General features: G+C 42.2%; 1 protein-coding gene across 2 annotated transcripts in view; it reads left to right on the forward strand.

The window, feature by feature from the left end:
* Positions 1–1,401: 1,401 nt before the first annotated feature.
* Positions 1,402–24,032, forward strand: part of LOC132823319 (uncharacterized) — a 57,111-nt gene continuing 34,480 nt past the window's right edge. Inside the window, exons 1-6 of one of the 2 annotated variants that reach the window (XM_060837005.1) lie at positions 1,402–1,487; positions 6,160–7,218; positions 13,816–13,877; positions 14,324–14,362; positions 20,289–20,359; positions 23,754–23,785. In XM_060837005.1, the coding sequence (XP_060692988.1) occupies positions 6,319–7,218; positions 13,816–13,877; positions 14,324–14,362; positions 20,289–20,359; positions 23,754–23,785 (1,104 nt within the window). In that variant the 5' untranslated portion in view covers positions 1,402–1,487; positions 6,160–6,318. Of the gene's footprint in view, positions 1,488–3,391; positions 3,561–6,159; positions 7,219–13,815; positions 13,878–14,323; positions 14,363–20,288; positions 20,360–23,753; positions 23,786–24,032 lie in introns of those variants that run through there. The other variant, XM_060837004.1, reaches the window with a different exon arrangement.

The raw sequence follows: 24,032 nt of genomic DNA on the forward strand, positions 1-24,032 counted from the left end.
TGCCTTACAGGGGTGGCACGGTGGCTAGTCCTACTGCCTCACAGCACCAGCATCCCAGGTTCGATTCCAGCCTTGGGCAACTATCTGTGTGGAGTTTGCACATTCTCCTGTGTCTGTGTGGGTTTTCTCTGGGTACTCTGGTTTCCTCCGGGTACTCTGGTTTCCTCCCACAGCCAGGTGAATTGGCTGTGCTAAATTGCCCAAAGCGTTAGTCAGAGGGAAATAGGACAGGATGGGTTACTCTTTAGAGGGACGGTGTGGACTTGTTGGGCTGAAAGGCCTGTTTCCACACTGTAGGGAATCTATCTATTTGACTGTGTCCTCCAAAACCATCTGATGAAGGAGCAGTGCTCCAAACGACCGTGTTTCCAATTAAACCCGTTGGACTATAACCTGGTGTTGTGTGATTTTAACTTAACGGAATGACAACTCTTATGATCAAGGAGCTTTCCTCCGAGGTTTTTAAATAGCTTAGAAAGATTCAATTATTCTCAAATCTTTTAACCCTCAATTGATTTGGAAAGCATTCCCTTAGAAATGAAAATATTTGCACACCTCACTGTACCCTTCGGAACGCCGGAAAGTTACAGCCTTGTTTACTTAACATCTGTGTCAGAACATGAGTGAGTTTACCAAAGGAACAGGGTGTCTTTTCCAGTGGATCAGTTGTTTATATTAAAACCTGAGGGCTAAGGCAGGGAGATAAAGTTAGACCACAGGTATCTGCCAATTATACCACTGAATGGTGGAGCAGGCTTGAAGACACGGGTGGCACGGTGGCACAGTGGTTAGCACTGCTGCCTCACAGCACCAGGGACCTGGGTTCAATTCCCGCCTCAGGCGACTGACTGTGTGGAGTTTGCACGTTCTCCCCATGTCTGCGTGGGTTTCCTCCGGGTGCTCCGGTTTCCTCCCACAGTCCAAAGATGTGCGGGTCAGGTGAATTGGCCATGCTAAATTGCCCGTAGTGTTAGGTAAGGGGTATATGTAAGGGTATGGGTGGGTTGCGCTTCGGCGGGTCGGTGTGGACTTGTTGGGCCGAAGGGCCTGTTTCCACACTGTAAGTAATCTAAGAGATGAATAACTGACTGCTGTTCCTATGCTCCTACTCCTGGATAACAGCTGAGGGAGTGGGAAAGTTTATATTTAAGACCATAGGACCAAAAGATGACATTCACCTGTCCACCGCGCAGTGCACTGTGGGATTCCTGGCATTGGGAGGGCTGCGGGATAAGGTTCCTGGCACTGGGTGGTCGCGCGGTGCGGTGTGGGATTCCTGGCACGGTGTGGGGGTGGTCGCGCGCCGCTTTACTGTATGTGACTGGTGTCACGGTGCGGTGCGTGATTCCTGGCGCAATGTGGGGCCGCGCGGTGCGGTGTGGGATTCCTGGCACAACGGTGGGTTAGGGGCGGGGCCGAGGCCGAGGCCACGCCGTGCATCATGGGCCTATCCCCCGCTGCAGCCGCTCGAGGGTCAACGGAAGTTGGTGAGGAGCTGGAGAGAGGAGGGACGGGGGTGGGGTGGGGGGAAGGGCAGAAACGGAGGGGTTTAAACCCCCGGCAACCAAAATACCCCTCCCCCACCGGACCCACCCTCCCAGGGGTCCAGCTGAGGACAACTGCCAGTGAGTCAGGAGCGCTGCCTGAGTCCCTTCACTCTGCAAGTTGTCTGCTCCCCCAGCACCATCTTACATCAAATTCTGGGGGGGAATAGAGCCATAAGGAAAATGTGGGAAACTGGGAGGAGGAGAGGCAGTGAGGCCCTCTGTGAGGAGACAGTAATAATACACCCTGAGGGGGCAGTAGCAATACCCTCTGGGACAGTAATAATACCCTCTGAGGGACAGTAATACCTGCTGAGGGGGCAGTAGCAATACCCTCTGGGACAGTAATAATACCCTCTGAGGGACAGTAATACCTGCTGAGGGGGCAGTAGCAATACCCTCTGGGACAGTAATAATACCCTCTGAGGGACAGTAATACCTGCTGAGGGGGCAGTATCAATACCCTCTGGGACAGTAATACCTGCTGAGGGGGCAGTATCAATACCCTCTGGGACAGTAATAATACCCTCTGAGGGACAGTAATACCTGCTGAGGGGGCAGTAGCAATACCCTCTGGGACAGTAATAATACCCTCTGAGGGACAGTAATACCTGCTGAGGGGGCAGTATCAATACCCTCTGAGGGACAGTAATAATACCCTCTGAGGGGGCAGTAGCAATACCCTTAGGCAGTCATAATGCCCTCTGATGGGGCAGTAATAATACCCACTATGAGGGGGCAGTAACAATACCCTTGGGCAGTCATAATACCCTCTGCTGGGCAGTAATACCCTCTGAGGGGCAGTAACAAGACCCTCAGGAGACAGTAAAACGTGAGGTCTGCAGATGCTGGAGATCAGAGCTAAAAATGTGTTGCTGGTTAAAGCGCAGCAGGTCAGGCAGCATCCAAGGAGCGGGAAATTCTTAGGCAGCATCCAAGGAGCGGGAAATTCTTAGGCAGCATCCAAGGAACAGGAAATTCTTAGGCAGCATTCCTGTTCCTCAGGAGACAGTGACAATACCCTCTGGCACAGTAATAATACCAATTGAGGGGCAGTAATAATACCTTCTATGAGGGGGCAGTAGAAATACCCTCTGATAGGGTAGTAATAACACCCACTGAGGGACAGTTGTAGTACCCTGTGAGGAGAAAGTGAGGACTGCAGATGCTGGAGATCAGAGCTGAAAATGTGTTGCTGGAAAAGCGCAGCAGGTCAGGCAGCATCCAAAGAGCAGGAGAATTGACGTTTCAGGCATGAGCCCTCCTTCAGCCTCTGATAGGACAATAATCCCCTCTGTTGTGGCAGTAATAATACCCACTATGAGAGAGCAGTAATGCTGTCCGAGGGGCACTAACACAGTACCATGGAAGCCTGAGGGGACCATAATAATGCCCTCTTTGTGGTCAATCATTCCAGACATGGGGCAATAATACCTTCTGAGGTGGACAATAATGTCCTGCTGTGGGATACTATCCCTTGAGGGGGGCATTAATCTCCCAGAGCTGGGGGTATTGTATCACCTATAAGAGAAGAATAATCTCCCAGCGAGGGAACTGTAGTGCCCCCTATGAGGAGTTAATAATGACATCAGTGAGCGAGCAGCAGTGTTGTTATTGAGGGGGACAATGATACCCTCTGAAAAGGTGCTGTTACTCCATGAGTGGGGGAGCCACTCATACCACCAGTGAGGGGGTTCACTAATACCTCACTGAAAAATCATAGCCCATGAAGGGTTGTAATGCTGACAGTGAGGTGTACAGTGTTACTCAGTGTACCATCTCCATTGAAAGTCACAATAATAAACACCAGGGAGGTGGCAGTAATTTGCCCCAGTGGTGGAGACAGTGAAATACCAAGTGAGGAGGGTGTGTTATGAATACCTCCAGTAAGAGAAACAGTAATATTCATACTGAGGGTGGCAGTAATCCACCACCAACACAACACCCACCACTGCTGAAGCCAGAAATACCATCCAGGAGTCAAAGGCATGAATATTCCCAATGAGGGCAAGGAAGGTGAGGAACCCTAATACTCCCACTGGTAGCAAGGGACAGTAGTAAGCTCCACTAGTTATGGTATTGTGAAAATACACCATTGGAGATTTGGAATAGCAATAAGCCTCACGTACTTTAGGAATGGGAATAACTTCCAATCTGGGTGAAGGTTGGTAATTCCCCCTACTAGGAGTAAATAGCAATAGTCCCCCTACTTGAGGTGAAACATTAATATCACTACGAGGGGATGCAAACTGGTAAAGCCCTTCCAGGTTTGGGGGTTTTAGAAATGAATGCTAATAATCTCATTGTTGTGTGGAGACATAGTAATGCAGCCAGTGTGGCATATGGTATGGTGCTGAAATGTCAGACATTGTGAGGGAAGTTGTCAGAGGGTACAACACTTGGTTAAAATGATAATTTCTGCTCCGTGTATTTATAATACTGTATTTCATATTTTCTGCTTTTCTATTGAAAGTATGTTGTTTTTCTTAATTTATAGCTTAACGTGTACACAGTCTGATGCGGTTGAATTCCAGTTAAAGTATGATTAATCTATGGCATATTGAATGCAGTAGTCACCTTAACAGTTCAAATTATACTTAATGGTTTAGGGTTTTTAAAGAAATTTTGCATTCCATGTTAGTTTTGTATCTAAGTAGCATGTTTTTAAAAATCATTTTGTGTTAGATTTTCTCAGGTAATGTAGGGAATTATTTAGAAATTCTAATTTATTGTAATTGCAACGTGTGTTCACAGATAAAAATGACAAAACTTGGTGCTTCTTTCTGGATCTCTGTCTCAACATGTTTCCCACTTCCTCATTGGTGTTAACTTCGTTTGCTTTTCTGAATTTGTTCCTAAGTTTACATATCTTCCATGTTTTTGCAGGAAAACCTTGTGTTACATTTGCTTTGAAATTAATCTAGGTAGCACATCTAGTTAGTTACAGTAGAAGTGTCTGTGCATGTTGCAACCTTGCACCCATTTACAAACATTGCTTATGTATTTGATTTCATTCATTGTTTTGGTAGGAGATTTGCTACCAGTTCACCTATACAAGAATTTGCCTTTCTATTTTATATCTTTTTTGTGGGAAAAGATTGCTTGAGCAGTAAAATCCTTTAGTTTTTGCAATGAATAAATCAAACTTTCAATAAATTCTCAGTATTAGCTGGAAAAAGACTTGCGATGTAACGTTCTTTGCTTCTGCTACTTCCATAGTCTCTTTCATTTTTCATTTTGAGCCAGTCAGTTTCTCTGTGGTCAGAAGATCGCAATGGTCAGTTGTACTGTAAAACTTTAGGTGAAAACAAAACTGTAAATGCAACTCCTACATGTTGGCATGAAGAGGGATAATTGTACTGTTGACAGGAAGCTGTGTTTTTCCTGCTTTTGGGTGGTTATTTACAAGTATATGCCCTTTGTTGCACAAAGAAATGAGTGCAATACCTATCAAGGAAGAAGTTGACTGGGCTAATCACTGATCGGGAAAGTTATATTTCATAGGAAAGAAAGTGAAGCTTTTACTGGGACATCGATTTTTCACCGTCTCCCGTATATCAACGATACAAAGTTTGCACATCCATGTGCTGGTTCTGCCTTTCATTTCTAGTTTTGCCTGGTATAGAACAGTGCAGGCACAGAAGGATATTTCGCATGTTTGAGTTTCCACCAACTTTCAGCGAGCTATCTGGTTCATCACATTTCCTTTCTCATTCCACATAACCCAGAAACATTTTTGCCTTCTGTCAGGCTTCTATTTGAAAATGATTATTCATCCACCATTCTATCAGATGGCGTACACACATCTTTTATGAAGGTTTTCCTTATGTTCTCTCTGCACCTTTTATCAGTCAACCTAAACTTACCCCCTTTCAGCCAATCGAAACAGTTCTCTTTTTTTACTCTATCTAATCCCTTTTTGATTTTAAACACCTCTATTAAATTTCTTAGCTTTCTCTGCTCTAAGGAGAAAATCTCTAGTTTCTCCAGGCCATCCACGTAATCATAATGTTTTATCCTATGAACTGTTTGAGTAATTTTTCCCTCTACCCTCTCCAAAGCTTTCACATCCTTCCTGAAGTGTAATGCCAAGAATAGCACACTAGTTCAGCTGCGGTCAGATGAGGATTTTGTATAGGTTTAGCATAAACTTTTGAAATCTGTGCTTCTCTTTGTGAAGCCCATGATTACATAAGCTACATTAATGACTTCACTAAACTGACCTGCCACCAGCACAAACAGCCTCAGGGTGTCTTTCTTCTCATATTCCTTTTAAAATTGCACCATGTCTTCTTCAATATCATTGGACAGTTTTCTGTATTGAATTTGATTAGTCACATTATTTGCCCATTCCAGCAAACTATGTTCTCTTAAAGCCAATTATACTCATTTTCCTCATTGTTTAATACACGTCAAGTTATATATTTTAGATTCACAATTTTCCAAACTTTGCTGGATATTTGTATATCCAAATTGATGTAAATGAAACATTTTGTTATTTTACGGTGTTTAAAAGATCGCTTCAAACTGCTGTAAATGTTTTAGTTAATTTTTAAAATTTTGACTTACAAGTGATTTAAATACTTTGTTCTGACATTTTTTCTTTATCTTTCAGCTCAGAAACATCGACAAAATTATTTAACCTTGTTTTCATAAACTGGACAACATTTGTAAAAGTTCCTATTACTACTAAGGGCCCAACATACTTTTTGCAGACTTGTGCTTTTCCAGCGCCACACTTTTTGATACAGACTTGATGTAGTCCACCGATAAAATGTCAAAGGGTCAGAACATAATTAGCAGTGCTAAAAAGGTTCATTTTCAAGTTGCAAATGTTGACCTATCTGACCAATCCCCTGTTCAAATAGAATTTGAGAAACTGAGCCACATTCCATATGGTACGATACATTTAGGAAGGGATCAGAAGATTGAACAAGATGTGGAATCCAATCAGAACTTTGAACTGCAGTCTCACGATGAGACTACAGTTGGTGCATCTTCTCACAAAATCAACACAGCTAAAAGCAGTTTGCCTTCCTTTGAGGCTCAGCAGCAAAACCAGTTGTCGCCACACGTTAAAAAACCAGTCAGTTCACAGAAGACAAGTAATATTTTAGCTGCTCTTGGCCTTTCATCTAATGATCTGGATGAAGTGAAGAGCTTTCCTAAAGACAAACTTACACTTGACACATTGCCGAAGATTCTTAAGCAAATCAAGAAGAAAAGAGCATCTTTGAAACATGGAAAAAGTGACAATTCTCCGCAACAAAACCAATCCACTAATACTTCTAGAGATTGTGGCATTGAAGAAAAGCCATTGACGAAAGGTCAAGGCACTGTACTCAAACCACTAGTCAACTATGGCTATGATCCTTCCTCTGGAGAGTCTAGTCCTGGATCTGAACGGGAAGGAGTAAGTGGTGATGGTTCTCGTAAAAAAGAGAGGCATTTCACTGAGTTCCCAAATTGTCAAAATAAGTTTGACTCCGATTCCGACACTGAATCTGATTACGAAATAGTTGAGGAGCATCATGAGCCATGTGAAGAAGAATCTGTCCTTGAGACAAAAAGGAAAACTCCTATTCTGCAAAACATAAAGGATTTTCTTGGTTATTTGCCTGTGGTGCTTCCACACTGCTGCTCACTGTGTGACAAAATAATTGATACTCTCCAGGTGAGTTCCTTGGTAATATTTAATTCTAATGATGTCTGGCATCATTTATCGAGCCATAGAGTCATACAGCATAGAAATGTGTATGACTCATTATACATGCTTCAATCCATCCAGTTCATGCCGACCATGTTCCCAAACTAAACTAGTCCCACCTGCCTGCGCTTGGTTCATCTCCCCAAAACATTCCAATTCATGAACTTATCTAAATGTTGTAACTGTACCTGCATTCACCACTTGTTCTGGCAGGTCAATCCACAGAAAAAACACTCTCTGTGCAAAAAAGCTGCCCCTCATGTTATTTTTAAATCTTTCTTCTCTCACCTTAAAAATATGCCCCCTAGTTTTGAACTTTCCCACCATAGGGGAAAGACCTTTGTCAGTTATCTTATCTGTACTTATCATGATATTATAAACTTCTACAAGGTGATCCCTCAACCTCCTACGTTCCAGTGAAAAATGTCCCGGCCTTTCCAGTCTATTTTTACATGTCAAACCCTCTGCTCCCGGCAACATCCTGGTAAATCTTTTTGGAACTCTCTCAAGTTTGCTAATATCCTTCCCAACCAGAACTGCACACAGTATTCCAGAAGAGGCCTCACTAATGTGCAGTGCAACCTCAGCATGACTTCTCAACTCCTATACGCAAAGGTCTGAGCAATGAAGGCAAGCATGCTAAATGTCTTCTTAACCACCCTGACAACCTATGATGCAAATTTCAAAGAACGATGTACCTGGACTCCTGGGACTGTCTGTTCTACAACATTATCCCGGGCCCTACCATTAATTGTATAAGTCCTGCCCTTGTTTATTTTACCAATATGCATTACTTCACATTTATCCAAGTTAAACTCCCTCTGCCACTCCTTAGCCCATTGACCCAATTGATCAAGATCTCTTTTGTGATCTTAGATAGCTTTCTTCATTTTCCTCTATGCCACCAGTTTTGGTGTCTTCTGCAAACTTACTAACCATGCCTCCTATATTCTCATCCAAATCATTTATACATATGACAAACAAAAGTGGACCCAATACCGATCGCTTTGGAACACCTCCAGTCTGAAAAACAACCCTCCACCACCACCCTCTGTCTCCTAACATCACGCCAATTTTGTGTTCAATTGGCAAGCTCACTCTGAATCCCATGCGATCTAACTTTACTAACTACTCTACCATGCAGAACCTTGTCAAAGCCTATACTAAAGTTCAAGTAAACAACGTCTACTGCTCTGCTCTCATCAGTCATAGAGTCATACAGCATCGGTCCAACCAGTCCATGCCGAACTAGACTTGGCCCACCTGCTGGTTCCTGGCCCATATCCCTCCAAACCTTTCCTAATCAAGCGCCCATCCAAATGTCTTTTAAACATTTAAACCTACATCCACCTATTTGTCAGCAATTTCATTCCACACGCTGATCATCCTCTGTGTAAAGGAATTTTGGTTACTTCTTAAAAAAAACACGATTTCCCTCTCACAACGCCATGCTGACTATCCATAATCAGTCCTTGTCCCTCCAAATGCACATAAATACTACTTTCTAAATCACCTCCAACGACTTAGCCACCACTAATGTCAGACTCACAGCTCCATAGTTTTCACGCTTCTCCTTACAGCCTTTCCTAAACAATGGCATAACATTAGTCACCCTCCAGTCCTCTGGTACTTCACCTGTATTTATAAATGATTCAAATACAGGTTGCCCTGCTATAATGCGTATTTTGTTAATGCATATTTACTGTAAGGTGATTGACATTGGGGACACTGTTTTTAAAGTGTGAACTTTTAAAGCATGCATTGGTTATAATGCAATTCTGGCCCCATTAATTTAAATGGTGCAGCTATTATGCGATTTTCTTATAACAAGGAATTGCACGAGAACGTAACCACTGTGTTATAGCAGAACGGACTGTATTTTTGTTAGGGGTCCCGCAATTTGCTCCCTAATTTCCCACAATGTCCTGTGATGCACAAGATCAAGTCCTGGAGATTTATCCATGTTTATCTTTTCTATGACCTCCAGCACTTCCTCTTCTGTGATGTGAACTATTTTGAAAACACGAATAATTATTTCCCCAAATTTTTTAGCCTCCATTTCTTTCTCAACAGTAAAAAGTGATTTGGAATATTCATTTAAAATCTCTTCCATCTCCTGAGGTTCAACACAAAGACAAGCTTGTTGATCTTTAAGGGATCCGACTGTCTCGAGTTGCTGTCAATGTGTTTGTAGAAATTTTTTCCATTATCGTTAACCTTATCTGCGAAAGCTGTCTCCAATCCCCTGTTTGCCTTCCTGCTTTCCTTCTCCTCTTTATTGAAAAAAAATTTACATTTTTATTACAAAACTATAAAATTACAAAAGAGATAGTATAATAATCTTATGGTATAATAACAATAAACTAACTACTACTCTACTCTACAAAACAAATCAAAAATACCAAAAAAAAAAGCAATCTTCTCATACTAAATTCAATAAAAAATCAGGTGTAATAAATTACATTGAATTAGTTTGAACTGAGTTAAGCTAACTTAACTTACACCACTCAGTGCCACCCCACCAAAGCTCCCATTATCGGGAGCATCAAATAACATACTTGTATTTTTTTGGGATTCTTCCTCTCAGGGTTTCCAGCCTGCCAGATACAGTCTTCCTGGCTGCACAAAGGCCCTAATCAGTATGGCTGACAAGTCTGCTTCTGTGTGATTCAAAAAGGCCACCATGTCTTAAAAAATTCAGTTTTCTGGTGCACCTCACTAACCTACACCATCCCGAAAGGCCAGGGGGGCTTTTCTGAGACCAGCTCATTAGAATGTTCTTCCTTGCGCAATGTGTAAGAATATTAAACAGTTTTTTCCTGTGCTCACCTAGGGAAGGTAGATTTGACTTTCCCAGAAGGAGGGATCTGCCTTAACCTCAGTCCTCAAGATCGTCTCCAATACATTTGCTATGGTGCTCCAATATCTACAATTCTCACGGCACAAACACAAGCAATTTGTGAGAGTGCCGACGTCTGTTTTACATTTAGGGCACCTTGGAGATGCTTCTTTTTAAAATTTTGCTAGCTGCTCTGGGGCCAGATGGGCCCTGTGGAGAATCTTTAGTTGCATGGCCTGCATTTTATTACAAATCAAAGTCTTTTTCACAATGTCCCAGATATCCTCCCATATTTCTGACAAAATTTCTGCTCCCAATTCTTGATTCCAGATTCTCTAAAGCTTTTCAATATCTTCTGAGGCACCCCCTCCCTGTAAATGATGGAGGGTACTAATTCAGAGACTGCCTGTGGAGTGAAGCACTCTCCTGTCCACATCGAGGGATGAACAAATAGCGTGGACCTTTTCTGTATGAAGTCCTTGATCTGAAAGTATCAGAAGAGGTTTCTAATAGATAACCCATATTTATGACTCAGCTGATTAAATGACATCCTGGCCTCCCCCTCAAATAGGTCTCCCATAGGAGACTCCCCTAGACTCCTATAAATTAAAGCTGGAATCTATCAATCCCGGCCAAAATCCTGGTGTTCCTACTATGGGCGAAAGTAAGGACTGCATATGCTGGAGATTAGAGTCAAGAGAGTGGTGCTGGAATAGCACAGCAGGTCAGGCAACATCCGAGGAGCAGGAAAATAGACAGACAAAAGCCCTTCACCAGTAAACTTCCAAATATGGGGTTGAGCGGGGAGGTCTTATGTAAATCACCCTCGCTTTGTCGTATCGTTCTCCACGCTTTGACCGTGTTAATGATGATCAAACTTTTACAATATTCAGCGACAGTTTTCATCTTGTCCATAAATAGCAAATTAATAAGGGGACATTTTGCCTGGGAGGCCTCAATATCGAGCCACATTGACCTCTGATCCTGAGCAAAAAATATATCGATCCTTGTGTGACACTTGTGCAGGTTGGAAATGAAAGTGAAATCCCTTCCCTTAGGGTGAAGACACCTCCACACATCCACCAACCCCAACTCACCACATAGGGCCACCAACTGTTTGGATTGCAGGGAGGTGCCTGAAAGACCTCCTGGCATCCTATCTACCTTGGGATCCATAAGACGGTTGAAGTCCCCTCCTATAATTGTGTGGCGCACTCCAAGGGCCATCAGCCAAGAAAGTGCATCAGTTAAAAATTTGAGGGTGTGTGCCGAAGGGCAGTAGACATTCAAAATGCCGTACTCCTTCCCATGTATTAAGGGCTTGAGGATCATAAATCCCCCATGCTCGACCTTAATATGGTCTATCAACTGGAATAGTAGATTGTTCTGTATTATTATAAACACTCCTCTGCATTTGGAATTAAAAGATGAGAAGAACACCTGGCCGATCCCTTCCTGCTGTAACTTTAGATGCTCCTTATCATCTAAATGAGTTTCTTGTAGCAGAGGAACATTGACCCTCTCCTTTCTGAGACTCGAGAACACTTTCTTTTAATCGGTGAGTGACTCCCCTTTATGTTCCAGCTGCATCATCTAAACAAACAACTAGCCATATCCGTCTAAAGCATCGTGTGACCCTCCACCAACGCCCCCCGCCCTCCGAGAGAAAGAACCCTACTCATAATGTGTTGAGTGTAGACAAGAAATGATTCATAAAATCTAAAAAATACAACTACAAACACTAACAAAACAAAAATTCTAATAACTACTCCTAAAATAAACAAAAGACAAATAACTGGAGACTTTCTCCTTGTCCACAGGAGGCAGTCACCTAATCCCTAACTCCTCATGGCTCGTTCTAACTAAAGCAATGCTCCAAAACCAGGCATAACAGAAACAAAGAAGACATACATCTTATACACATGGAAATTAAAAGTGGGTACCCAACCCATCTCACCCGTTCATCGACCCCGCTTGTTATCAATAAAAGAAACCCTAACTAAAAAAAGAAATAACAGGGACTAGCAAAAATAATAAGAAAGAGAAAGAAGAAACAACTTCACCTATTACAGGAGCAAATCAGGCACACAAAGTAAACAACAGAACAAAGGAAACACTATTGTCCATAATATTTGACCCAACCAGTCTATTTTAAAGCATCTAGAAAATCGTTTGCCTTCTCTGCTGAAACAAAATTATACATGGAGCCTCACTCAACACTGCTGGGCACCCTACAGAATATTGAATGTTCAAGTCTCTCAGCCTCTTCTTTACTTAGTCATAAGATTTCTTCTTTCAGATTAGAGCCCCAGAAAAATCCTAAAAAAATATGAATTTCGACCCCTTGTAGATCATGGCCTATAGATTTTTCCTCAGCATTCTGGAAGCTTCCATACCCATTTGTTTGTCTCTGTAACATTGAAATTGAGCTAGGACCTGGCGGAGGCACTGCTCCGGTCCGGGCCTGCGCACTGTGACCCAGTGGGCCCGCTTAACTCGCACCTGACCTGATTCGGCTCCCAGTCCCGAGGCCTGCAGGAGCCATTGCTCCAGGAAGCTGACCAACTGATCATTTTCTCTCATTCTGGGAACCCGATAATGCAGATATTCTTTCTCCGTCCTCAATTTTCGAGGCCGTCAATCTGCTTGATTAAGGCCCGCACCCGTTTTTCCAGGGCCTGAATCCGCCCCGCTGAGGATTCCACCACGGTCTCCAAAGCTGCAGTTCGTTGCTGCACCTCAATGTGTTGCCAGAGATGTTGGATCTCCTGCTCATGCTTTTGTAGCATGGCCAAGATCGGTTCCAGTCTGGTCCTCCAGTGCTGATTCAATTTTCTCTCGGAGTTTGAGGAACTGTGAGACCAAGTTATGCTGCTTAGACAAGTTCAAAGGGGCCTCCGTGGGAATTGTCGCTGCGATCACGGGCGTGTCCGTTGCTGCAGAGGCGTGCCATGCATGTTGCAATCCATGCGGCTCCTTTCCTTGAGTCATCCCTGAACATCAACAGTGATAATTAGAAATTCTGGGGATTTTTTTGAAAATGGCGATTAGGGGAAGGGTGAAAGCACTACTTTGCTCTGATTGTGGTGCAGAACTCTGCAAGGCAGACCTGTTAGATTGCCGCCATCTTGAATTCCCCCACCCCGCCCAATTTCCTTCTTAATGTCCCTACACATTTTATACTCTTTAAAATTTGTTCTCCTTGATTAGATTCTGACATTACAGCTTATGTTATGAATTCATGGCTGTATTCTAATTCATAATGTTGCTTCACAAATCTAAATAATTGCATTTAAAATTGCTTTGGCAGATATATTACATTTTAAATTTCTATGCTCCGGTTTGATTGAGAGTGACGTGTTAGTTGTATTAGTTCACACAGTACGTATCCAAATTTGTTCAACCTGAATATGGAATACATGTAAATAACCATAAGTTCCAAAGTTATAATTAAGGAGTTCACATGATGTCTTGTAAAATGGGTGTGATTTTTAAATAACCTTCTGACTAGAGACTTTCACATTCACTGTCCTCACTGCTCTGTATAATGCACACAAGCATGCTATTGGTTAATGTGCTTGAATTAACAGACATAATTCTACTTACTGGAGTCTTTGATTTTGACTTCAGAAACTGAAATGTTATCTATTTGTAATTGTACAGCCTTTTGTTATTGAAACACTCTTTCGTTAATGAAACGTCCTCATCTTCTTCTTGTTGTACAGGATTGGAATGGCCATATGAATGATCCATTACACAAACTACGTTGTCTGCTTCTTCAAAGAGTGTATGTATTAACATTAGGAATTGATCATTGACCTTGGTGTTTGTGCCAGTTTTTTTTTATTGATAGCATATAAGGTTGCAGGATGTTTAAATAATTTTCCTGAACCGAATATTGTGAGGTTAGTTTCTGAAGTTGTACAATGAGCATCACTGATGCTTTACAGTTTGCAGTAGTGAACTGTATATCACAAAATACGGTATTTTTGTGCCTCCCCCGTTTGTATTATTTGACTAACAATATTATTGTAAGATGATTATTCAGTTTGAAGAGACACATTGGCTGTTAAAAAAGGGCAAGTTGGAAAAAGAAGTTCTGATTCTTGCAAAGTTTTAGCAACTATCATGTATTGTCTCTATCGACAATGGTTTTGGAGTTTTGTTTTGTCATGTGATCATTCATTATGGTGCTTCTTACATTAATAATCAAATTAATACTTTTATTTCTAGCTACCCAGATTGGAACCCAGGAAAACTGCCAGATACAAAGTAAGTGGAATGATTTCAGCAAGACCTGTGTGGATAGGAACTGCTCCACAGCAGTTCAGCATGTTAGAATGAGATGGTGATTAAATGGTAGGTCATTAAGATGGGTGAAATTGTATCCTTGATTGGTTGTATAACTCACTCAAGGAGTTATGAACCTTTAGGATTCTCTATTGCAGAGAACTGATGATGCTTAGTTGTTGAGTGGTATTCACATTGGAGATTGACAGGTTTTGGATCGTAAGGGTATAGTGTGGAGCTGAAGTAGAAGTTCAGCCGTGATTGTGTTGAATTAATGGAGGCACCTCAAAGAGCTGAATGGCCCACTCCTCAGATTTCCTGGATTACTATGTATTCATGCAGCAAGTGGAAGGAGTGAGCTGAATGGGCTGAATTTTTGATTTTCAATCCTGGCTTGTGTGTCATAACCTTTTACTAGTTTTTGATTAACATGAATTCTTAGATCTTGGTTTTACTGATTTTGTTTCTTCAGCAGGTGAGTTCTATGCTTGATAGGTTGCTTGGTGTTGTTGGCTTACAGCATTGAACATGTGCAGAATTGTAAGATATAGTCACTCCTTGTCAAGTTGCATTAATGTTGACATGGATGTTGTGGACATAGACTGCATGGAGAAAATTGGTATTTTTCTAGTGGAGTTTAAATGGTCACTAAGACAAATTGGACAATCTGTGTCTTGTGGACCAGAGTTCCTGTAAGAAAAGAGATATGAATAAGGTTTAAACAGTGGAGATAGTAGTTCTGTTGCTGCAACAATCGCAGACAAAAGGAAACTAAATTCTTGGGCTTTCTCATTCTTCAAATGGACTGACAGTGCGGTGAGAAAGAAATTATTGCATATGAAAAAATAATATCAGTAAGAACTTAGAGCATCCATTTGACGATTGGTCTTTTGACATGTAATCCAAAAATGTGAGAAATGTTCAGTCAGTCAAAAAATCTCTCCAGACAGACCTTTCATCAAAATTGAAAATTATTCTGATTTTAACAGGAGTTAAGCTAGTACGAGTTTAGAGAAATTGAAGGGGAAGAGAAGGAAGTAGGAACAAAAGTGACGATCGATTTTTGTCAGCACCTTCCACATCTTACCCTGGACTTGATGAAACCTGATAATATTTAAAGTTTTCTCATTCGGAGGGAAAGTCACAGATCTAGAATGTTAACTATGTTACTCTTTCTAGAGGTCCTTCCTTATAGAGTCATAGATTCATAGAGATGTACAGCACAGAAACAGACCCTTTGGTCCAACTTGTCCATGTCCAACCAGATATCCCACTCCAATCCAGTTCCACCTGCCAGCATCTAGCACATATCCCTTCAAACCCTACCTATTCATATACCCATCCAGATACCTTTTAAATGTGATAATTGTACCAGCCTCCACCACTTCCTCTGGCAGCCCATACCCCACACACACCACCCTCTGCGTGAAAAGATTGCCCCTTAAGTCTCTTTTATATCTTTCCCCTTTGACCCTAAACCTATGCCCTCTAGTTCTGGACTCCCCAACTCAATGGAAAATACCTTGTATATTTACCCTACTCATGCCCCTCATGATTTTTATAAACTTCTGTAAGGTCACCCCTCAGCCTCCGACGCTCCAGGGAAAACAGCCGCAGCCTGTTCAGCCTCTCCCAATATCTCAAATCCTCCAACCTGGCAACATCCTTGTAAATCTTTTCAAGTTTGACAACATCCTCCCGATAGGAAGGGAGACCAGAATTGCATGCAATATTCCAAAAGTGGCCGAACCAATGTCCTGTACAGCCACAACATGACCTTCCAACTCCTGTACACAATACTCTGACCAATAAAGGAAAGCATACCAAATGCCGTCTTCACTATCCTGTCTACCTGTGACTCTAATTTCAAGGAGCTATGAACCTGCACTCCGAGGTTTCTTTGTTCAGCAACATTCCCTAGGACCTTAACAATAAGTGTATAAGTCCTGCTAAGATTTGCTTTCCCAAAATGTAGCACGTCACATTTATGTAAATTAAACTCCATCTGCCGTTCCTCAGCCCATCTGATCCAGATCCCGTTGTAAACCGAGGTAACCTCCTTCACTGTCCACTATACCACCAATTTTGGTGTCATCTGCAAACTTACTGACTATATTTCTTGTGCTCACATCCAAGTCATTTATATAAGTGATAAAAAAAAAGTAGTGGGCCCAGAACCGATCCATGTGGCACTCCACTGGTCACAGGCCTCCAGTCTGAAAAACAATTCTTCACCACCACCCTCTGTCTTCTACCTTTGAGCCAGTTCTGTATCCAAATGGCTAGTTCTCCCTGTATTCCATGAGATCTAACCTTGCTAATCAGTCACCCATGGGGAACCTTGTTGAATGCCTCACTGAAGTCCATATAGATCACGTCTACTGCTCTGCCCTCATCAATCCTCTTTGTTACTTCTTCAAAACCTCAATCAAATTTGTGAGACATGATTTCCCACACACAAAGCCATGTTGACTATCCCTAATCAGTCCTTGCCTTTCCAAATACATGTACATCCTGTCCCCCAGGATTCCCTCCAACAACTTGCTCACCACTGACGTCAGGCTCACTGGTCTATAATTCCCTGGCTTGTCCTTACCATCTTTCTGAAATAATGACACCAAGTTAGCCAACGTCCAGTCTTCCATCCCCTCAGCTGTGACTATCGATGATACGAATATCTCAGCAAGGTGCCCAACAATCATTTCCCTAGCTTCCCACAGAGTTCTAGGATACACCTGATCAGGTCCCGGGGGTTTATCCACTTTTTTGCATTTCAAGCCATCCAGCACTCCCTCCTCTGTAATATGGACATTTTTCAAAATGTCACCATCTATTTCCCGACAGTCTATATCTTCCATATCCTTTTCCACAGTAAACACTGATACAAAATACTCATTTAGTATCTCCCCCATCTCCTGCGGCTCCACACAAAGGCCGCCATGCTGATCTTTGAGCAGCTGTATTCTCTCCCTAGTTACCCTTTTGTCCCCAATATATTTGAAAAACCCTTTGGATTCTCCTTAACCCTATTTGCCAAAGCTATCTCATGTTCCCTTTTTGCCCTCCTGATTTCCCTCTTAAGTATACTCCTACTGCCTTTATACTCTTCTATGGATTCACTCGATCTATCCTGTCCATATCTAACATATGCTTCCTTCTTTTTCTTAACCAAACCCTCAATTTCTCTCGTTATCCAGCATTTCCTACACCTACCAGCCTTTCCTTTCACCCTAACAGCAATATACAGTCTCTGGACTCTCGTTATCTCATTTCTGAAGACTTCCCATTTTCCAGCCGTCCCTTTACCTGCAAACATCTGCGCTCAATCAGCTTTTGAAAGTTCTTGCCCGATTCTGTCAAAATTGGTCTTTCTCCAATTTAGAACTTCAACTTCACCGGGCGGCACGGTGGCACAGTGGTTAGCACTGCTGCCTCACAGCGCCAGGGACCTGGGTTCAATTCCCGCCTCAGGCGACTGACTGTGTGGAGTTTGCACGTTCTCCCCGTGTCTGCGTGGGTTTCCTCCGGGTGCTCCGGTTTCCTCCCACAGTCCAAAGATGTGCGGATCAGGTGAATTGGCCATGCTAAATTGCCCGTAGTGTTAGGTAAGGGGTATATGTAGGGGTATGGGTGGGTTGCGCTTCAGCGGGTCGGTGTGGACTTGTTGGGCCGAAGGGCCTGTTTCCACACTGTAAGTAATCTAATCTAAGTAATCTAAAAAAACTTCTGGATCTTGTCTATCCTTTTCCATCACTGTTTTAAAACTAACAGAATTATGGTCGCTGGCCCCAAAGTGCTCCTCCACTGACACCTCAGTCACCTGCACTGCCTTATTTCCCAAGAGTAGATCAAGGTTTGCACTTTCTCTTGTAGGTACGTCCACATACTGAATCAGAAAATTTTCTTGAACATACTTAACAACTTCCTCTCCATCTCAACTCTCTTAACACTATGGCAGTCCCAGTTTATATTTGAAAAGTTAAAATGCCCTACCATAACCATTATTCTTACAGAAAACTGAAATCTCCTTACAAATTTGTTTCTCAATTTCCTGCTGGCTATTAGTGGTCTAAAATACAATCCCAATAAGGTGATCACCCCTTTCTTATTCTTCAGTTCCACCCAAATAACCTCCCTGAATGTATTTCTGGGAATATCCTCCCTCAGCACATCAGTAATGCTATCCCTTCTCAAAAACGCCACTCCCCCTCCTCTCTTGCCTCTGTGTAGCATTTTTATCCTGGAACATTAAGATGTCAGTCCTGTCCATCCCTGAGCCACATTTCAGTAATTACTATGATATCCCAGTCCCATGTTCCTAACCATGCCCTGAGTTCATCTGCCTTCCCTGTTAGGCCCCTTGCATTGATATAAATGCAGTTAGATTTATCAGCCCTACCTCGTTCTCTGCTTTGTTCCTGACTGTTTGACTCGCTTCTTTTCTCAACTCTACCAGTCTCAGATGGATCTCCTTCCTTGTTATCCCCCTGGGTCTCCCCTCCCCCCTGCTCCCCACCTTACTAGTTTAATCCTCCCGAGCAGCTCTAGCAAATCTCCCTGCCAGTATATTAGTTCACTTCCAATTCAGGTGCACTTTGTCCAACTTGTACAGGTCACAACGACCACAGAAGAGATTCCAATGATCCAAAAATGTGAATCCTTCTCCCATATACCAGCTTCTCAGACATGCATTCATCTGCTGTATCCTCCTATTCCTATCCTCACTAGCTCGTAGCACCGGGAGTAATCAAGATATTACTACTCTCAAGGACCTCATTTTAAATTCCTGCGTAACTCTCTATATTCTCCCTTCAGAAACTCATCCTTTTCCTTTCCTATGTTGTTGGTTCAAATGTGTACAATGACTTCCTAATGGGCCCTCTCCTCCTTGAGACTTCCATGATCCTGGCACCAGGGAGGCAACACACCAGTCTGATTTTTCGCTGCTGGCCACAGAAACGTCTCTCTGTGCCTCGCACTAACGAGTCCCCTGGCACAATTGATCTCTTGGAAGCCGACGTACCTCTAATTGCATTAGAGCCAGTCTCAATGCCGGAAACCTGGCTGTTCGTGCTACGTTCCCCAGAGAATCCATCACCCCCCCCCCCCCCCCCCCCCCCCCCCACTACATTTTCCAAAACAGCATACTTGTTTGAAATGGGGATATGCACTGAAGATTCCTGCACTACTTGCCTGTCTCTCCTACCTTTCCTGGTGTTAACCCATATGTGTGACTGTATCTGTGGCTTTCCCCCCTGCCTATAGCTGCCATCCATCACACCTCCTTGCTCTTGTAAATTCCTCATTGCCTCTAACTGTCGCTCCAACTATCTATTCGATCTAACAGGGTTTGCAACTAACTCCAAAGTTCCAAAACAATGCAACAGCATATAAAACAGTAATTGCTGCTCCTGGAATTCAAAGAAATCACCTCCAACACCTAAAGTACCTCAAAAAAGGAGCAGCCTGTTACAGCCAGAAATTTTGCTCATCTTCCATCTTGGATTACCCAGAATACTCAACCCTGAGTATTTCTAATCTTTGTGGTTTATATTTAAAATTTCTAAAATCTTCAATATTTAACCTTCTGACTTCAAGAGTATTATTTAGCATAAGTAAGTTTCTTCCATTGTGGATGCTTTGCCAGGATTACAAAAGCATCACTTGCAAAATCTACATGACTAGTTATGTTTGTTTGTACAGTGAAATCTAAGTGTAATCATTTAATTTGATGCAAAATTATTAGTAACGGGAAAAACCTATTATTTAATTTGAGGAAAGATTTATATGAAATTTTATGCAAATTATTAACATTGGTTTTCTTTGTACTTTAATTATCATGGCAACTTTCCTCTCCTTTGAAACCACTAATTGAAGTGTACTACTGTAAATGTTTGATTGCATGCAGGAAAAGTCCAGAGAAGCCCAAAGCTCCAGTTGTTGTACTGAAAAAAAAGGTCAAAGTCAAAAGAAATACAGGTAAAAGTAATTTCAGATCACTGACATTGTTTTGTTTCATTTGCAATTTAGTTAATTATTTAGTTTATTCCTTAATACAATTATTTCGCAAGTTTAATGTTCTGCCCTCCCCCACCGAAACCACAACTAATTCGTCAGTTCAGTATTTACTTTTGCTTTTGCCTCACCATCTTAACTTCACTAAAACTCTTTTCTCTTTGACAGTTCATTTAGAGTTTGTCTCCTCTCCTTCCTCAGTATGTGGGCGATTTTTCTTTAACAGGATGTCCACAATAAATCAAACTTCTATCACTCTATTCAAGGGCAGATGTACTAATTGGATTTACTGCAATACTGAAAGATATTTACGAAATCAGTTAGATATATGGAAATGAATTAGGGTGTCAAAGTAGTCTTAATAACTAAACCTTACACAGGAAAATAATGCTAGTACTGCTAGCATCTTGTGAGAGGAAGGAAAATTGCACAAAGGTTTCTTATGCTTTAGGAAATCCATATTATAGTGCTCCCATTTTGATCAGATACATCGTGCCAGTCTGTAATGTACAAGATCCACCACACATCATTGTTGTCCACATGTACCAGAAAAAAACCCTCTTCAAATCTAGCAACTTAAGACTGAACGACTATGAAATGCTGTGGGCCATCATCAGCAACTGAATTGTACTCAGTCACTAACTGCAATCTGATAGCCTAGTACATTCCCCATTCTTCCTCTGCCTGATTCCTTTGAAGAGTGCAGGAAGACATGTCAGGGGCAGCACCAGGCATTCTTAAACATTTGGTCTCAGACGACAATGTGTGTGCTGAGAAAGAAACAATCAATTGATTCCACAACAGATGCATCACTCCTGAGTCTGAAATTCAGCTACATCCAGTTGTGAATGCTATTGGACAATTAAACAGTCTGTTCCACAAATATCTCCATCCTCAATGATGGGGAAACCCAGCACATCAGTGTAAAAGATAAGGTTGAACCATTTCCAACTATCATCAGCCTGAAATTCTGGGTGCATGCTCCACCCTGGTCTCCTCCAGAAGTCCCCAGCCTTACAGTCTTTAATTACTTTGATTGACCATGTGTAATCAAGAAATATTTCAAGGCCCTGGAGACTGCAAAGGTTATTGTCTCTTAAATCATTCTGGCCAATATACTGACAATGTCTGCTTCAGAGGTTGTCATGTCTCTAGTCAAGCTGCTCCAGTTACAACACTGGCAATGTGGCAAATTGCCCAGGTATGTCCTCTACACTAAAAGCACGGCAAATCCATCCCGGCCATTTACTGCCCCATCAGTCTACTCTTGATCATCAGCAATGCAATGAACAATGTCATCAGTAGTGCTATCAAGCAGCACCTACTCAGCAATAACCTGCTCAGTGACGCCCAGTTTGGGTCCGCCAGGGCCATTCAGCTCCTGACCTCATTACAGCCTTTGTTCAAAGATATACAAAGGAACTGAATTCCAGAGATGAAGTGAGAGTGACAGCCCTTGACATCAATGCTGGATTTAACTGAATGTGGCATAAAGAAGCCTTAGCCCTTGCAAAACAAGAATCAGTGGGAATCAGGAGAACTCTCTGTTGGATCAAGTCAAAACGAGCAGAAACAAGGATGGTTGTGATTGTTGGAAGTTCATCATCAGATCCAGGACATCTTTACAGGAGTTGCTGCTTCAGTAACAGAAGGGTGGAAGTGGTATGTTTGCTGATGATTGAGCACTGTTCAGCATCATTCATGACTCATGTCATACTAAAGCTGTCCTTGTCTAAATGCAGCAAGGTCTGGACAATACCCAGGCTTGGGTTGACAAGTAGAAAATATCATTTGCGCCACACAAATGTCAGACACTGACAGTCTTCAAAAGGAGAGAATGTAACTACTTTCCCATGACAGTCAATTGTATTGCCATTGCTGAATCCCCTACTGTCCAGGTTACCAATGACCAGAAATTCAACTGCACTACTTATGTAAACACAGTGGCTAGGTCAGCGCTTAGGAATACTGCAGTGAGTAACTCCCCACCTGAGTGTCCAAAGTCAGTTACAAGCTTGATGGAATGCTCACACTTACCTGTTCCAATGACACTCAAGAAGCTTTATATTATCAAGAAGGGAATCATGGGTTATGGGGTAAAGGCCGGAAAGTGGAGTTGAGGATCTTCAGATCAGCCTTGAGTGAGCTGAATGGCCTTAATTCAGCTCCTACATATTTTGGTCTTCTGATCTTGATTCGCACACCATCCACAAATGTTCAATCTCTCTACCACTAATGCTCAGTAGCAGCAGTGTTTACTATCTACAAGATGGACTGAAAAATTCACCGAAAGTTTCTCAGGCAGCATCTTCCAAACCCAAGAAAATATCATCCAGAAGAAGAAAGGCAGCAGATACATGGGAACACCCCATTTCTAAGTTTCACTCCAAGCTACTCACCATCCTGACTGTTCCTTCAGTGTCGCTGGGTCAAAATCCCGGAATTCCCTCCCGAATGGCATTGTACATCTAGCTGCACTAAATGAACTGCAGTGGCTCAGAAAGGCACTCTCCAAAACCTCGAGTACGGTTAGGGATGGGTGGTAAATGGTGGCCCAGCCAGTGACGTACATCTGTCCCATTAATGATTTTTTCAGAAAATCTGCTCTCTGTGGGAAAATATAGCATCACTGACAATTCCTGGATTTCCAGTTTTTACAGCAGATGGGGTTCTCCATATGTTTTATATTTGACTTCATCGTCATTAAATACTGCAAAATTTGAAGCCACTTTTACTAAATGCTTTGACTTGGGTAAGAAGTACACTGAAACTGTGCTCTAACCCAGTTTCTTTTTATGTGGTTGACATTTTTTAGATTAGACTTACAGTGTGGAAACAGGCCCTTCGGCCCAACAAGTCCACACCGACCCGCTGAAGCGCAACCCACCCATACCCCTTACCTAACACTACGGGCAATTTTAGCTTAGCCAATTCACCTGACCCGCACATCTTTGGACTGTGGGAGGAAACCGGAGCACCCGGAGGAAACCCACGCAGACACGGGGAGAACGTGCAAACTCCACACAGTCAGTCGCCTGAGTCGGGAATTGAACCCGGGTCTACAGGCGCTGTGAGGCAGCAGTGCTAACCACTGTGCCACCGTGTTGCCCATGTTGGAGTTTTTTTTATTGTAGGGGTGATGTTCGTTAATTTAGTCATGATACAATTGCATGCTGTCATGGTTGTTCATTGTATTGGAAGGAATGAGAAAAGAAAATCGATTGCAACTTATTTGAAAGAACTTGAACTGTAACTCAGTTATTAAATTGCAGTTTTAATACTCATCAAATCTTTGGTCAATCTCTGAAGGTAATTGCATTGAAAGCAAACCTCATTGAAATGCTTTTTTTCATTTTAGAATTTCCTGAACAAAGCAAACGAGAAAATCTGGTCAGTGTAAATTTCATTACGATATAACTGTAATTCTTAAAAGTGCAATATTTTCTTAATCCATTATTGAATACAGTAGAGCATTGATGTATTGAAAGTGTAAATATAGGCTAGAGATCTTTGATAGAACAATTTTTGTAAATTTCCATTTCAGTTTTGACAACTGAATTCTATTGTGGTCTTTATTGCATTTAAAATTCAGGCTACTTGGAAATGGCACACTTCACCTAATCTCTGCCCTTTTAGC

The sequence above is a fragment of the Hemiscyllium ocellatum genome, chromosome 16, assembly GCF_020745735.1.
Source record: "Hemiscyllium ocellatum isolate sHemOce1 chromosome 16, sHemOce1.pat.X.cur, whole genome shotgun sequence".
Lineage (NCBI taxonomy): Eukaryota > Metazoa > Chordata > Chondrichthyes > Orectolobiformes > Hemiscylliidae > Hemiscyllium > Hemiscyllium ocellatum.